The sequence below is a fragment of the Cyprinus carpio genome, chromosome A5 (genome assembly GCF_018340385.1).
Source record: "Cyprinus carpio isolate SPL01 chromosome A5, ASM1834038v1, whole genome shotgun sequence".
Lineage (NCBI taxonomy): Eukaryota > Metazoa > Chordata > Actinopteri > Cypriniformes > Cyprinidae > Cyprinus > Cyprinus carpio.
Window position 1 is genome coordinate 9,292,064 of NC_056576.1, and position 17,677 is coordinate 9,309,740.

A 17,677-nucleotide genomic window follows, 5' to 3' on the forward strand; every position below is an offset into this window, starting at 1 on the left:
TAATTGAATTATTATTATTAGTATAGAAACAAAAATTAAAAAAAAAAGAGAAACTAAGGAGTGAGGGGTTGGAAAGAAATCTATCGGAAATTTAATCTTTTTATTAGCAAGGATGCTTGTAAAGTGATGATTAAAGACAATTTATTCTATTAAGTCACAAAAGATTCCTATTTTCGAATAAAGCTGTTCTTCTAAAATTTCTATTCATCAAAAAAAAACCTGAAAAAAAAAAAAAAAAAAAAATTCTAATCCGCTGTTTTCAACACTGAATAATATTTTTTTTTTCTCTTTTTTTTTTTTCTTGAGAAGCAAATCATCATATTCGAATGATTGCTGAAGATCATGTGGCAATGAGGACTGGAGGAATGATGCTGACAAAAAAAAATCAGATTTGGCATCACAAGAATAAATTATATGTTTAAACGATGATTCACAATAGACAAGCAGTTATTTAAATAGTAAAAAATACTTCTCACAATCTGTTCGCTGCCTTTTGCGTTACTTTAGATCAAAGTACATTGCAGGCTTGATGAGACATGTAGAGAATTCTTTATAGAACATCAAAAAATCTTAAAGTTCAAAAAACTGCTAGTGTAAGAGAGTATACAGGTCCATGTGACCCAGGAGCTGCGTCTCAGACGGTTCTGATGGGTGTGAAAAACGGTGGCACATCTTCATGGCCTCTGTGAGGTCTTTAAGGGTTTTTTCTTCCAGGACGGCGTGATGGGAGCGAGCAAAGGCAACATGGCCGGGGACGATCTGATTGGACGAAGGCGGTGAGGTCGGTGAGGTCTGGTCAGGGACACTGGCACATCCAACACTTTCCTACGAGCAACGCTCCAGGTAAGAGTATTAGAGGGAGCTGGTCTCCGTGGAGTGATGGTAGGGGTAGATCTAGGAGACTTTGTGCTCTTCCAGAACACCAGGGCCAGCGCAGGGCTCTTGTCCTGAGGGTCAGCGAGTCGACGGAGACTGGCACTGGAATAGCCTTCATCACTGCAGCTGCTGCGCAAACTTCCTCGCTCGTCCGAGTCGCTCACGCTGCTCATGCTCCACTCCAGGTCTGCCAGAAGATAGTCTGTTCCTTCCACGTCAACATCCACCTCTCTGTGAAGCGAAGCAAAACACAGGTAAGAAACGCTCTGAGGCTACTTCTCTCTCTAATGTCTGCAGGCGCAGCAGAGTCAAAAACATTAAATTCATACACAGTAATTGGGATTAAAGCTTGTTACAGAAAAGTAACAGACCAAAAGTTTGGAACACATTACTATTTGTATGTTTTTGAAAGAAGTTCTTCTGCCTCATCAAGCCTGGCATGTATTTGAGCAAACATACAGAAAAAACAAATGTAAATATTGGGATAGATTATTACAATTTACAAATAATTTGTTTTTTAAATTTATGATACTTTAAATTATCATTTATTTCTGTGAGCCCAAAGCTGAATTTTAGGATCATGTTATCAACCATGATCCTTTAGACATGTATGCTAATATGATGATTACATTATCAAAGTTGAAAACAGTTTCTGACTGCTTAAATATTTTTCAGAACATGGGGCATGTGATACTTTTGTTAGGATACTTTGATGAAATAAACAAGTAAAAAAAAAAAAAAAAAAAAAAAGCTAGCGTTTTAACATGGATTAATATTTTTGTAAGAACAAATATACACTACTGGTCAGGTCAGTTGGGGGTCAGTCCAATTTTTTCTTTCTCTTTGTTCTTTGTGTAAATAAAATCAATACTTTTTATTCAGGCAAGGATGTCTTTGTGTTAAATTGATAAACAGTGATAGTAAAGAAATTTATTATAATATTATATATTATTAGAAATTTGTTTTTATTATGAATAAAAATGCAAGTTTCTTTTATAACCTTTTATTAATCAAATATATTAGAAAGAAGAACAACGGTTTCCAACACTCATAATCAAATCAGAATATTAGAATGATGTCTAAATGATAATGTGATTGGATAGACCTGGATGTTAAATGTGACATGAAGGCTGGCGTATTGATGCTGAAAATTCAGCTTTTGCATCACAGGAATATAATTATTTTTTTTAAGTCTATTCAAATAGGAAAACTAGTATTTTAACAAGTTGTAAGACATATGTCAAAATATTACTGTTATTCTGTTATTTTTGATCACAAATATAAAGCAGCGGGGCTTGATGATGGCGAAGACACTTCTTTCTAAAAACATTTAAAAATAGTAATGTTTCCAAACTTTTGGTCTGTACGGTACATAACATGGTTAGGTTATAATGTAAATCAATTTTAGGCATTCAGCCAGATGCTTTTCTATCCCAAATCAGTGACCAAAGAAAGGCAATCAAAACCAACAAAAAGAGCAATATCAACCCATTTATAAATTACAAACTTGTATGTATTATAGGAGGTGCATTTATATAATATAATCATACTGAGGCATTATGAGCAACTTTCACGTGTCAATGCATAAAACTCTATATATCATGTATGTAACCACACACACTTGGACTATCATGTGCTAATTCACTTATTCTGTAGGTATTTTGAATAACTATTGAATGGTTTATTATACGATTATAGTGCACTTTGGGATGAATGAGTTTGACTTTTTACATGCTTAAAATGTGTTCGATTAATCCAGTACGTATGTAATCATGCATTACATGCTTGTTATAAGAAATCATGATCGGCTGGACCGATTCAATTATAAAACAGAATTCTGTCTCCACATTCCCTATAAAATCTAAAAAACTTTGTTGATTATAAAGAGATGGAGCGAGCTGCTGTTCGTAGTAATCTACCCAAACGATCCCCTAATCATTGTTGCTTTTGTTATATTACTATAGGCACCAGCTGCAATTGGTCTTTAATAATAATTAAAAAATCTATTAAAATGCACGGAAAATTATAATTGCATGGAAACCACATGGTGCAAGCTGTAATTTTAAGAACTTGTTTTCGATCGACCGTTTTTAAGGTTGTAGCATTTTCATGTTTAGTCATTCTGGCCCATTATCTCCATGGCAACATTCCAATTTGGGTGTTAAAGCTTTTATCATGCTGCAGGCTGTTTGCATTGCCATCCTGTTTGTCGGGACAGGCCACAGAATATACCATACAAACTCCTCAAGACAATTCATTCGTCTCATTTACTGGCAAAAAAGCATGCACTGTGTGGCCGCAAGCGATCACTGAATCTGGTACAGTTTCTGGTTTCTGGGATAGAAGCATTACCACTAAAAAAACCTTTTAGACGCAAGGGCTTCTGGGTATTTTTTATAGAGTTCTTAGAAGCCTTCACAAAAGGATTTCATTACATATTGGACCTTGTGGTTGTGGAGTTAAAGCATGAATGCAAACGCATGGCAATGTGACCATAAATGCCCATGAAAACGACGTCGCTGAGAAATGTTTTGTGCTAATTATACACAATAAAGCAAAAAAGCACTACTTCACATCACATCCAATGTCCACATTTGTTTAAATTGTCAGTATCTGGTCCGCCACGTTTCCCATCAGTATTTCTGTGTTCTTTGTTATTAAAACTAATATTTTATATTTAACTTGCATTTACAAATGTTCAGCTGTGCATTTACTGAATGCACTCCATGTGATTCTATGAATTCTTAAAGCATTTAATTACACTTTATTTTTAGGTGCCCTTGTTAGTGTAATTATACGTAATATATGGTTAGGGTTTGGCTTAGGGTTACTTGCCAGGTGAAATTATGCATAATATATTGTTATATAAAATAAGTGACACAACATGGAACGTGGTAACAAGAACCATCTTCTAAAATAAGTGTGTGACCCGAAGCATTTTAAATTACATTTTTATTTGTTACTTTTTTCATTGTACATTTGGGCCAAATTAGAAGTACAGCATTGTGTTATCTTTTATTTCTTATGCGATATTGTTACATTGGATACCTACCACAAGGATAGGAATCATGACCGGGAAAAATATTCCAAAATGGTTTAAAATTAGTGACTGGTATCTAATGTTTGGATGTAATGATGCTTTAAACATGATACTTATGTGTTCTATTCTTTAGAACGGTTTTAATTTACATGAACTCAAGTGACTATAATTCAGGCTAGGAGCTCTCACGCTGATGTTGAATCTTGCTCAAAAAAGACAAATCTTACAGTCTTTCAAAGGTTTGTTTTCACACTTGGATATGAATCTTTGTCCAAAAACTAGAGATTCATAAGCTACTCCGGGATTTTAAATATGTTTACTAGTCCAAACTGTTAACCATTGAAGCTACCCAAAACCATTCATTATGATAGTAATTCTGAGCTCTTGCTATCACGATTTAAATGTATTTTTGTCAGTTTAATTTATATACAAAATCAGTGGAGAGCAAACATAGGTAACTGTCATCAGCTTTACACACAATCGCCCGTTTTACATTCCATACGGCACTTAAGTAACGAAGCAGCACCATGATAAAACTTGTGCTACATTGTTACTTTTTGACTCTATCTTATTGAGGGGGACTGGAGGTGTACGATTGGGAAATTAGGGGAACAGGCCATAAGCTGGTTTCCATCCTAATTTTAAGAGGGAGTTCTTTTTCTGTAGCGTTTTGAGAATTGTATCTATTTCAGTGCTTGCATGTACATATGTGGGTACCACAGGGTTCTGTTTTTAGGCCCCGGTTTGATTCCCACTATCTTCTTCCTTTAGCAAAGATCTTCTCGTTAAGCATGTCATGCCAATGTTTATGCAGATGATACATAGCTTTATTTCCAATGAAACCAGATGAGAATATATCTCCTCAGTCTCTGATTGACTGTGTGAGTTAAGTTAACAATTTGGATGGCGGAATTTTTTTCAAGATAACGATCCAACATAGGCCCGTAGTCACCACCAAGCACTGATAAACTATAAAGATACCCATATAGTTCTAAAATACGTTCTCAATATATAAAGAAATAGCAGCAGATCCACACCACAGACTACAACGATTTAAAAGGCACAGAGAAACAATATCATTGGAGATATCACATTCAGATTTTATTTCGAGTTGATGAACTGGATTAAAAACCATCTGATTCAACCCAATCAGAATCAATATAAATCCAAAGATAATATAATTATCTTTATAGTTATCATTCTTGGTGGAATGTCTTTAGAAGCTCAAGACGAACTATGACTGTACGTGTTGTGCAGTTTTTGGACGGCACCTAAATGTGTTGCCAGCTCTTCCGGATGAGAGTCTCTGTATCCTATAAACTAAAACTGTAGGCACTTGTGTTCGGCTTTGCGGTGCTATTTTTGACCCGGTTCTCCACATGTATAAACAGAATAATCAGCATTGTTGTCAGCTTGATTCGCTACAATTAAAGATTTTCTTCTAATAAAAGGTATATTTTGTGATTCCTGTACTTGTTTTGCACCTTATACCTACCCGCGATGGAATTTATTTTTGACAACAGTTTCTATTTCTGCAAACAACTGAACCGGCTGGAAAAACCTTACAAAATATGACCACGCAGTGGATAATCTCAGGCTCCTGATTATTTGGCTTATATTCAGTGTTAAATGCTTGCATACCCTGCTTGTGTGTGTTTACCATCCTATGCATGACCGTTTAACAGTCTAAACTGATCACAGCCCTCACCCCCCCCAGACACCCAACAACTCAACAAGCAAACACGACAAAAACACACAAACAGGCACTCGTTCGGGTTTTTTTAGATACGTTTCACTACATGTCGCTTTATGATGCTGGTTTGAATTTGCATGCCACATATTTGAAATTCAGCGACTGGGGTTTAAACCTTGCCAGTCATATAATGTGTGATCTGTTATATTGTTATTGTTTTATGCATTTGTTAATTTTTCGGGCAGCACTTTTGTCGTTATTAAATGTGCTATATAAATCATTAAAACTAAACTAAACGTTAAACAAGACTTGTATACCTTGGTCGGAGTCAGATCTGTCTGAAGAGCCCAAAGGTTTATTATCCTCCAACCTCTGCAAAGACACAGACATGTTCAAAGGTTTATTAGAAAATGCATAAGTGCTGCTTCTACAATCTGCACCACATTCAAAGTTGTTATAAAATAGCAGATTTACATCAATGCACATTAATAAAATTCTGGATTTATGCTACCATTCAAAATATCTTTTATTGATATTATATATATATATATTATATATATATATATATATATATATATATATATATATATATATATATATATATATATATATATATTTCAAAATAATTTTTTGATCAGAAGGGGCAAACACATTTATAATGCTACAATAGATTTCATATTAATGCTGTTAATTTTAATTCTGTTTAAGAATCTTGAAAAATCATGGTTTTCATAAAATATTAAACAACACAAAGATTACATTTTAAAATATATTAAAACAAAGTTATTTTACTTTTAAATAATATTTCACAATATTACTGTTGTTACTGTATTTTTGATTATAAATGCCTTGGTGAGAATAAGAAATATCATTTTAAAAAACATTTAACCCAAAACTTTTGAATAGTACTGTACTGTACGCATCAGGTTTCTAAAATATTTCCCCTTTATGAACCATACACATTTGTTTATTGTGATTATAATTATTATTTATTTAAGCATTGGGGGTTTAGGCTGACAGGAGTTTTTTTAGCACTTCTGTGCCATGCCTAACAACACAACTTAACCATGGTAAAATCATAGTAACTGCCTCCTGTGACTTACTGCTTTAATATCAGATCATGGCATTTTGGTTTTCTGAAAATCCTCTAATGTTTTCATGCCAGCAAACAATATTACCCACCAGTGGGCTGTTGGCACATACCTTGATGTGTTCCTTAGCCCTCATAAGTAGGCTGAGGGTTGTGTGCCTGTTGGAGTCTGGTCCTAAGGGCACGAGGGATTTCAAGCGTTCCAAACACAGTCGTAAATGTGCCCTCCTGGGTTGGTGACGTGAGGAAAAGAAAGATAGAGTGTGAGTCATAAAAGGAATTCATCTACAACAACACTTTCAATAAGCAGTAGAAACAACATGAATCATAAAAATAAGGAGAATTCCGACTACGATCAGCAAAGTTAAAGGGGTCATATGATGTGATTTCAAGTTTTTCTTTCTCTTTGGAGTGTTACAAGCTGTTTGTGAATAGATAAGATCCCTAAAGTTGCAAAGACTAAAGTCTCAAACCCAAAGAGAGATTCTATTTAAAAGTTAAGACTCATCCACGCCCTCCTAAAATGCCTCGTTTAAAAACGGCCCAACATGTCTACGTCACTGTGTAGGAAGATTTGCATAATGCTGCCCAAATGTTTAAGCAAAGAAAGAAGGGGTAACTTTGATTCTCGCTGTTGCCACCGGCGACATATGGAGACGCTGTGTTTCATTGTGAAAGCAAAACTACTTTGTTTGGCCTTCCAAAGGAGGACACAACTAGAAATCAGTGGTTAAGTTGTATTTTCAACACTGTTCCAGAACAGTTTAACCCAAACATTTGTGTGTGCAATGCATTTTACGACGGACTGTTTCCTGATCCTGGGAAAGTAGCCTACAATGCCGTCTGTTCTGACTCACAGCCTGTATGTACGTTTTCATATTTAAAGGATTTGCCACTGACGATTCAAATGTGAGTTTTGAGCAATGTAGAGTAGCGGTTGTTGTTTGTAATTTCTCCAATCACAAATGAAGACATGGTTTTATGTTTACGCAGTGCGATGCAACGCAAAGCTAAAAAAAAGGCAGTATAAGTCATTATAATCAGTAATTATGTCCCCACTGGATGCAATAAATGGCTCGTTTATAAAGGGTTTTATTGTTTTTGTCTCATCGCGCGGGGACACCACATCACAGTATGGTAAGGGGCATAACATTTCCGTCACACGCTTGAGGCATTCGGCCAATCACAACACACTGGATAGCTGGCCAATCAGAGCACACCTTGCTTTTCAGAACAAAGATTTTTGTAAAAATCGATGTGTTTCAGAAAGGCGGGGCATAGAGAAGCAACAATAATGTACTGTATGTGGAAAATAATGTTTTTTGAACCTTAAACTGCATAAACGCATCGCATTACACCAAATACACAAAATAATGTTATTTTTTAGCAACGTGTCATATGACCCCTTTAACACATTTCAGTTTGTTCCTCACATAAAGGTGTATTAAGAATTCAAAAGACTTGGAGTATAGTGCATAAGTCATATCCAGTAGTTTTATCATACTTTTATGGTGCTTGTGTTACATTTTTGAAGCTTCAAAGCTCTTTATAATTGCAAGGGGGAAAACAAGCACAAACAAGCTAATTCTTCAAATATTATCCTTTTTCAATTACACAGAAGAAAATGTCATGAGATTTGGATAAACAATTTTTTAATAATATGAAATGCGAAGCATGCCAGTTAAAACAAAGCCCATGAATGTAGTAAAAAACTGTAAAATACATCAAGACATTATCATCCTGACATACTTATCTAATGGTATGAATCTAACAAATAAACGTAATTCAAATAAGGATCGTTAAGTTGATCCTCCAAATGCTACTCTAGCTTCCTCTGTTTCTTGTGCGTGCCAGCGGGATTCACAGCTGCTGGGGTGTGGTGATGATAGGTGCCAGCAGCCACATGACCTGTTATGCAACCTGCCTGAAACTGCAGACTGCTTTGCTTTGCTGCTGTATTTATACAGAGGCGTGGGTCACAATCCAACTATTTTACTGCTGCTTCTCAGCGGCTGCGTACAAACGTCTGTGTGTTAGCAATGCGTGTTCTGCCAACAGATAAGTGTGTACGTGTTGGCTGTGGGCAGCTCTTTGTAAGCCACTATAGTTAATCATGTATTAATTTATATATAGAGAATATAACAAGAGGATGTAAAATGAAAGGAGTTATTTTTTCTGTATGCAAATGTTGGGCAGATCATGCAAATTGGGAGACCATAAACACATAACTGCTGTGAAGACTAAACTAAAATACTATTCCAACCTTACAGAAAGCATAACTTACAAATAACAATAACTCCAGTTGTACTAAAATACACACCAAAACAGCTATAATTAACAAAACTAATGTTTTTTTTTTTAGAATATAATAATGGCAATGTAATAAAAAATAATGATAATAATATTTCAAATAATATACTAATCATACATTTTAATGTACTAAAAATTATTATTATCTTAAAAAGAAACAATTTGAAAACAGATTTATACTTCTTTGTTTTATATACACAGGTATACACACACACACGCAAATAAGGAAATGCACAATTGCATTAAAGTGACATTGAGGCCGATTGTGTTTTTTTCGCGAATGTTGCTGCTGCAGTTCAAGGCTAGTTTAAAGCAAATCATTAAAAATGAATGTATAAACACAGGGTAATAGAGAGCAATACCTTACTGCTAAAGGACAGGCTGTGTGTACACCTGCCTCTCCAGTGAGACACGTACACATAAACGTACACTGGAGAACACACCCAGACAAAGGGTAATGTTTGCACCGCTGCTCGTCGCTTTCATATAGAGTCCGAAGGTCAGGAATACTATTACATAACTTCAGAATCCGCCACCAAAGTGGTGACATAACCTAAGTGGCCTGGTGTTTGTTAAGCAAATACAGATTGCGTGTGCCGTCCAACATTTACACAGAAAGAGTGTTGTGTCACAGGGTCAGTCACAGTGTGCTCAGATTTGTTTCACTTTCTCATCCGCTTTCTCTCCTCATACACTTTTGTTCAGAAGTTTAGAGTCGGTAAGATTTCTTTTATTAAGCAAGGATGTATTAAATTGATCAAAAGGGACATTTAAAATTTAAAAAAAGATTTCCATTACAAATAAACACACAAGATGTACTCATTCTCAGGCCATCAAAACTGTAGATGTCATCAAGGTCAGCACAACTGTATATCATTAGCTCACCAATGGATGCTTTGCAGTGAATGGGTGCCGACAGAATAAGTGTCCAATCAGCCGATAAAAACAGTTGATCATGTGAAGCGAAAAGCTGTTTGTAAGAAACAAATCTATCATTAACCAGTGTTTTTACTTTAAACCATTGCTTCTGGCCACAATATCAGTTCTTAATCCATAATAACGGTTCCTCCTGTGAAAAAGTTCATCCCCTGTTGTCCTCTCACATCAAAATCCACCAACATATTTGTTTAGAACCATTTTGGGATGTTTTTGCTTATAAACTGTGCTTGAGCTGTGCATATTTCTCTCATTACAACGAGATGAATTTTCACTGGAGAAAGCAAAATTATGAATAGAAGACGCATATTTTTGGTTTAAAGTTAAAAAGTCTTGATGGATTTGTTTCTTACAAACACAGAGCTTTTTGCTTCACAAGATGTTAACTGATGGATTGGAGTCATGTGGATTGCTTGTGGATTATTGTGATGTTTTTATCAGCTGTTTGGACTCTCATTCTGGTTAATCAAATAAATGCAGCCTTGGTGAGCAAAGACATTTTTTCAAAACATTCAAAAAAATGACACTGACCCCAAACTTTAGAATGGTACCTACCCACTGTTCTAACCATGATCCTTTAAACAGGTCAACCTCTCTTTATTTGAGCCATACGACTTTTAGCATAAATCACCATCCTCTACCAGCCTTTGACATCTGACCTTTAAGTAATTGTCTTAACCCCACTGGAGAACTGTACTGGAGAATTATGTGTATGTGTGGTGAACTGGAACTTCTGGTTTACACATCTAAAACCTCTCTCAAGACAAACAGGCCATGGGTATGCAAAGTCCAACTTGAGAACAAACACATCGCCTTGCAGGCAAACCTAGCCTGTGATTCTGATTGAGATGTTGTGTGTCTGCAATTGTGGCTGCTGTTTTTCTGTTGACAGAACGAATACAGCCAGCTGTTTGCATATCTCATTGGCAACTATAAACCCTTCTTTAACAGCTTTTCACTCTGCCTATAGGGTGAATGTGTATGACGTGGCCCATAACTGGTGCAGGGTGAAAATGCATGGCATGTGTGACATTGAGGCACTGGGGACAGTTTCAGATGATACAGGTGTGTGACAGCTTACATGACATTGCTTCACCCCAAAAGCTGGATTTCTGAGGGGCATTTCAGGTGAGATTTTAAACTTCCACAACAGCTGTTTTTTTTTTAAGTGTCACAGCGCTAAACTATGTGCCAGCTGCAAACGAAACTGCCCTACTTTTTATGAGTATTCAACGATTCCTACCTGGAAGACAATAAAACGGTTAAAAAATAAATTCCTCAATAGGGTCACATGATATACCGATACAAAAAAAGATATCACGAAACCATGCTTTTAAAAATGGTACGATTCCTCATTTTACTAGTACTGGTACTTATAAAACTTACAATAAAACTTGATAAAGAACTCAGTGCAGTGTATACACTATCTATATATATCCTATATATATATATATATATACACACACACATATACACATACATATATGTATATATATATATATATATATCTATATATATATATAATATATATATATATATATACACATACATATATATCTCATAAATATTTAACTGAAATGATTTTGGTACACTACTACTGAAAAAAAGTCTGGGATTGGTAAGATTTTTTTTCAGTGTTTTTTTGTAAGAAGTCACTTAAGCTAACCAAGACTGCATTATTTGCCCAAAAAAACAGTAAAAAACTGTAATATTGTAAAATATTATTACAATATATATATAATATCCTTGCTAAATAAGAGAATTAAATTATTTAAAAAATAAAAATCTGATCCCAAACTTTTGAATGGTAGTGTAGATCTGCTAAGCAATCATTCAACTTAAAAGTCGAACAATGATGTAACTGATTGTCCACAAATATTCAAAGCTAGCTACTCCTTACTTGTAGAGAACATAGTTTCAACAAAAACATACAGTTATACAGCTTATCTACAACATCATAAACTGCTTTGATGTAATGACTAATAACAAGTGGACAACTAAATTCATAGTAATTAATTCACATATAAATTACATAAATATAAAATAATATAAAATAAATTAAATATAACTCTCTCTACCAAGTAAAAGAGAAAGAAAGGGAATGGGATTAGGAGTGAAGTCAGATTCATACTCACATCGTCCACAACAAGCACTCACCTTCTAGGCCATAGTACTACACTTGTTATATTTTTTTGGAACCAAAGAGGTTCACGACCACATGAATCATTACTACACAGCTGTGCAGGTCTCACATCGACATGTTTTGGCCGCATTTATTATTTCAAATCTGCATCACAATGCACTACTCATTTCACGCTCATGTCGTTTCAAAAACTGCATGCATTTATTTATAGAAGACAAAGAAAAGACAAATATATTTTGAAGAATTTTGATAACCAAAGATGGCTTGGAATTCCTGATCATGAGCTGTGGTTTTCCATCCGCGTCTATTTGTTATGGCACATTTTGGAATATTGCATTAAAGACAAAATGGAAACGGCAAGATGCAAAATCTTAAAAAAACATGCACAGATAAAAACTTATGGCTCAGGCTTCTCAAAAAATAAATAAAATACAGGACCGTGTTTGTTGTCTGGCGAGCTCCAGAAGCTCGTAATCTTTTATTGTATATCAAAAATTAATTAATTATTATATATAGTACCATTCCATACGGTAGCAAATTAAAATTTTCTTTTAAGAAGAAATGTTAATTTATACATTATATATTATATCATATAAAATGAGTATGTGAATATTCCAAATAGATACTGTATGGTGTGTATGTAATATTACATAATAAATATCACAGTTACACACACACACATCTATGATGTAACGAAAACTTTTATTGTGCAGTGTTGGATTATTCTTTGACAGGATTAATTTTTTAAAACTAATAAAAAATTTTTATTTTTTATAGCTTATTTATACAATTGATTATTCTGACTTTTGAATGCGATTAATCGGTTGACAGCACTTCTTTGAAGAATAATATTTTTAAGGAATTTTATCTATTCAAATAATAATATCAATTTTAAGTATATCGTTATTTACATAATAGTTAAGTGTTTCTCTCACATATCAAAAAGATAATAATTTTACCAGTAAAATGCAACATTTTTTTATTATCAAAAACAAAAAAAGGACAATTCAGAAGCCAATTAATACATTTTGGAGGGAAAAAAAAAAAACATATAGACCCTGCAGCACAGAAGCAGTCATCAGTAGCACAGGTAGATTTGTAACAATAGTCAACAATACATTGTAGTATAGTCACAATTATACATTTCTCCCTTTTATGACACAACGCATTAGGATATTAAGTAAGATCATGTTTGAAGGAAGATAGTTTTAAAATAACTTATGACCGTAAATATATCAAAACTTAATTATTGATTATAAAATGCCATGGCTAAGAACTGCATTCTAACTAACTGTTAAAGATGAATTTACTCCCTATTTAGATTTTTTTTGCTCCCTCCAGATTACAGATTGTCAAATATGTCCTTCCCTAACAAACCATAAAATCAAATGAAAAGATTATGTATTTCATCATTCAGATATAAACTCGCGACACAAAACTTAAATAGGACTCTTATGAAACTGGTTTAGTTGTGGTCCATGCGGTCCACATACTATAACTGATATAAAGGTAGTTTTTTTTGGGGGGGGGGGGGGGGAACTATAGGCACGGAAATGTTTTTAAAAGCCCTTTGAACTAATGCAACAGGCTACAACTCAAACATCACCTTCTTGTTCTGAGTTCTGAAAGGATCACAGAGACTGTCCTGTGCTCACTGCTGTGTGTGTGTGTGTGTGTGTGTGTGTGTGTGTACAGGAACAAACTAAAACAGCAGAGGGGGTTTAAGGCCCGTCGGGCGTGATTTAGTGGATGCAGGAGTTGCCAAATGCTAATTACTGATTGCAATGTCCCCAGTCCTCTTCTGTGTGTGTCTCTCTCGGATACTATTTCGCGAAAAAACACAGAGGCCCTGGGCTCCCGCTTTTTTAGCAACAGTAACTAGACACCACAAGCCGTCAGCGGGGGGAGAGACGAACGCTCGCTTCAGAAAGAGTGAAAGAGAAGCAAAGCAGATGAGGCCAGAGAGAAAACTGAATCTGGCTTTCACTGCCCTTTCAAGCTTTAAGATCATATTCAGGATGTAACAGTAATGCCACGCACAAAGCACAATAATCACCAACGGGAGGATGTTTTCTGTTAAAAAATGTGAATACTGACTTGAATTATGATTGTTTTTGCATTTTATGCACTGTACTGTTGAAAAGAATCAAACTTTGATAAAAATGAGGTCGTGCAGGTTTGTGCAATGAAACCACACAATTCTCTGGAGCTCCATTGAGAACAATCAAACACACTAGTTGCTTCTCTTTACTCGCATTGTGCTAATGCACGACTGTCTTACTGGAATATCTTAAGGATTACACGTTCTTGTGAAAGACATATTTTAAAATATGCCCTCAGCTGTTAGGAGTCTCATCTAGCCCGGGTTATTATTGTCAGCTAATATTAAAACTTCAACTAAAAACATTTTGTTAAATGAAATAAAAATAAAATATACATACCAGAAGAAGCTTAAAATAAACTAAAATTAGAAAAAAAAAAAACCTTTGTGACTAACTGAAATAAGCACTAAAATTACCAACTTGAAATAAAAACAAAAAACTAAAACTGGAAAAAAATAAATAAAATTGACAACTAGCGCACTCAAACTATTAAGTTAATTGCATCCAAAATAAAAGTTTTTGTTTACCAACATAATAGTATAATTTTTGTGTGTGTAGTTATAAAACACACACATGCAATGCATATATTTAAGAAAAAATATGCTAATTTTTATATATTAAAAATATGTCATATATAAACTATATGAATATATACATGTAGATACTTTTTTTAAATATTTTTAAAATATAACCGACCTTTAATGTACATAAATATACACAACACACACATATATTACAACAAACAAAAACTTTTTATTGTTGGATTGGCTTGCGATTAATTGATTTTGCAAAACTGTGATAATAATCAGAGGCAATCACACAGACTATTTGATCAATAGAAAAACCCCGAATCAAAAGAACAGCATTCAAAATCAAATGCAAATATTAAAAATGCAAAGCCAATTCTGGAAATAACCTAAGGTCTATTATTGCTTTGCATATTTTGAGTCTGGGCTGATGAACTTACAAACAAGCTTCCTACCACATTAGCGCCCGCTACTCAAACAGCATCAGCTGAGCAATCTCGCCTGTGAAGCGGGATGCCGTGACATAACATCCCGTATCTCTGAGTCGAGACCTGCAGATCACACCTGCCCTCCAACACATAAAAGAGCAGAGCAAGAGCGTCCTACAACACTCTAGACCCATTATTAGTCACATACACATACAGTTCACTCTGTAACTAGTTACATGTAACATGAATTAATTAGAAGAATAATGGCAACACTTTGCTTTATTAGTTTTAAGTATGGTCAAACGCAAAATTTAAATCGTCAATTAATCGCAAAATCAAAAATATGTATATATACACATGCATGCATGCATATTTATTTAATTATAATTATTCACTATTTTAACTCCATGTCAGCAGTCAAGACTAATTTTCATGCATGCATATATCAAAAAAAATAAAAATAAAAAAATAAAAAAAAAAAATTCTAAATATTGAGAATAAAATCATCTTTACTGTTGTTCAAGGGTCAAATGACGTTTCCTTAGCAATGCATATTCCTAATCAATTGATGTTTTGAGATATTTAGGGTGCTAGGGAATTTACTAAACCTATCTTCATTGAAACATGATCTTAATTAAGTTCTCCTAAATGGTTTTTTTTTGCCATACAAGAAAAATTTAAATTGGGGGAATTGATTGGTGACTCTGAAACATTGTAATCGTTGTCCTATATTGCTACACATACACCTGTGGCTAAGCTATATACTTAATATGAATGCTTGTTTTCTGTCTGCAGGGTCAGATAATGAACGCACTTGCAACGGAGGATAAACAATGGAAAACAATAATGTTTTGTGGTTGGGCCAGCTGGGCTCACAACACATAAAACTCACTAAAGCTCGCTAGACTCAAAAAACTCAAAGCTCGAGCGAATGAACCACTTTCCGTTCCCCAAGCAGTGTGCGAGAAGCCCGTCAAATCAGTCAGCTTCTGGAGAGATGGCGGGGAGATGAGTGAAACGGAGTGTATGCAGCGCAAGAAACACAAAACACATTCAAAAAAATGACACTGACCCCAAACTTTAGAATGATCAGCTGTTTGGACTCTCATTCTGGTTAATCAAATAAATGCAGCCTTGGTGAGCAAAGACATTTTTTCAAAACATTCAAAAAATGACACTGACCCCAAACTTTAGAATGGTACCTACCCACTGTTCTACCATGATCCTTTAAACAGGTCAACCTCTCTTTATTTGAGCCATACGACTTTTAGCATAAATCACCATCCTCTACCAGCCTTTGACATCTGACCTTTAAGTAATTGTCTTAACCCCACTGGAGAACTGTACTGGAGAATTATGTGTATGTGTGGTGAACTGGAGCTCTGGTTACACATCTAAAACCTCTCTCAAGACAAACAGGCCATGGGTATGCAAAGTCCAACTTAAGAACAAACACATCGCCTTGCAGGCAAACCTAACCTGTGATTCTGATTGAGATGTTGTGTGTCTGCAATTGTGGCTGCTGTTGACAGAACGAATACAGCAGCTGTTTGCATATTCTCATTGGCAACTATAAAAAAACAGCTTTTCGCTCTGCCTATAGGGTGAATGTGTATGACGTGGCCCATAACTGGTGCAGGGTGAAAATGCATGGCATGTGTGACATTGAGGGCACTGGGACAGTTTCAGATGATACAGGTGTGTGACAGCTTACATGACATTGCTTCACTCCAAAAGCTGGATTTCTGAGGGGCATTTCAGGTGAGATTTTAACTTCCACAACAGCTGTTTTTTTTTAAGTGTCACAGCGCTAAACTATGTGCCAGCTGCAAACGAAACTGCCCTACTTTTTATGAGTATTCAACGATTCCTACCTGGAAGACAATAAAACGGTTAAAAAATAAATTCCTCAATAGGGTCACATGATATACCGATACAAAAAAAGAAAACACTACAACAAACTATAAAAAATACAAATACTACACATTTTACTAGTACTGGTACTTATAAAACTTACAATAAAACTTGATAAAGAACTCAGTGCAGTGTATACATATATATACACATATACACACATATATATATATATATATACACACACATATATACACATATGTATATATGTATATATATATATATATATATATATATATATATATATATATATATATATATATATATATACATACATATATATCTCATAATATTTAACTGAAATGATTTTGGTACACTACTACTGAAAAGTCTGGGATTGGTAAGATTTTTTTCAGTGTTTTTTTGAAAGAAATTACTTAAGCTAACCAAGGCTGCATTATTTGCCCAAAAAAAACAGAGTAAAAACTGTAATATTGTTAAATATTATTACAATATATTATAATATCCTTGCTAAATTAGAGAATTAAATTATTTTAAAAATAAAAATCTGATCCCAAACTTTTGAATGGTACTGTAGATCTGCTAAGCAATCATTCAACTTAAAAGTCGAACAATGATGTAACTGATTGTCCACAAATATTCAAAGCTAGCTACTCC

General features: G+C 34.5%; 1 protein-coding gene across 1 annotated transcript in view; it reads right to left on the minus strand.

Moving 5' to 3' along the window:
* Nucleotides 1-674: 674 nt before the first annotated feature.
* The window catches only part of LOC109102430 (max dimerization protein 1-like), a 30,575-nt gene continuing 13,572 nt past the window's right edge, over nucleotides 675-17,677 (minus strand). Inside the window, exons 4-6 of the mRNA XM_042757263.1 lie at nucleotides 6,813-6,927; nucleotides 5,927-5,981; nucleotides 675-1,105 (exon numbers count right to left, since the gene is read on the minus strand). Coding sequence (XP_042613197.1) covers nucleotides 675-1,105; nucleotides 5,927-5,981; nucleotides 6,813-6,927 — 601 coding nt within the window. The remainder of the gene's footprint in view (nucleotides 1,106-5,926; nucleotides 5,982-6,812; nucleotides 6,928-17,677) is intronic.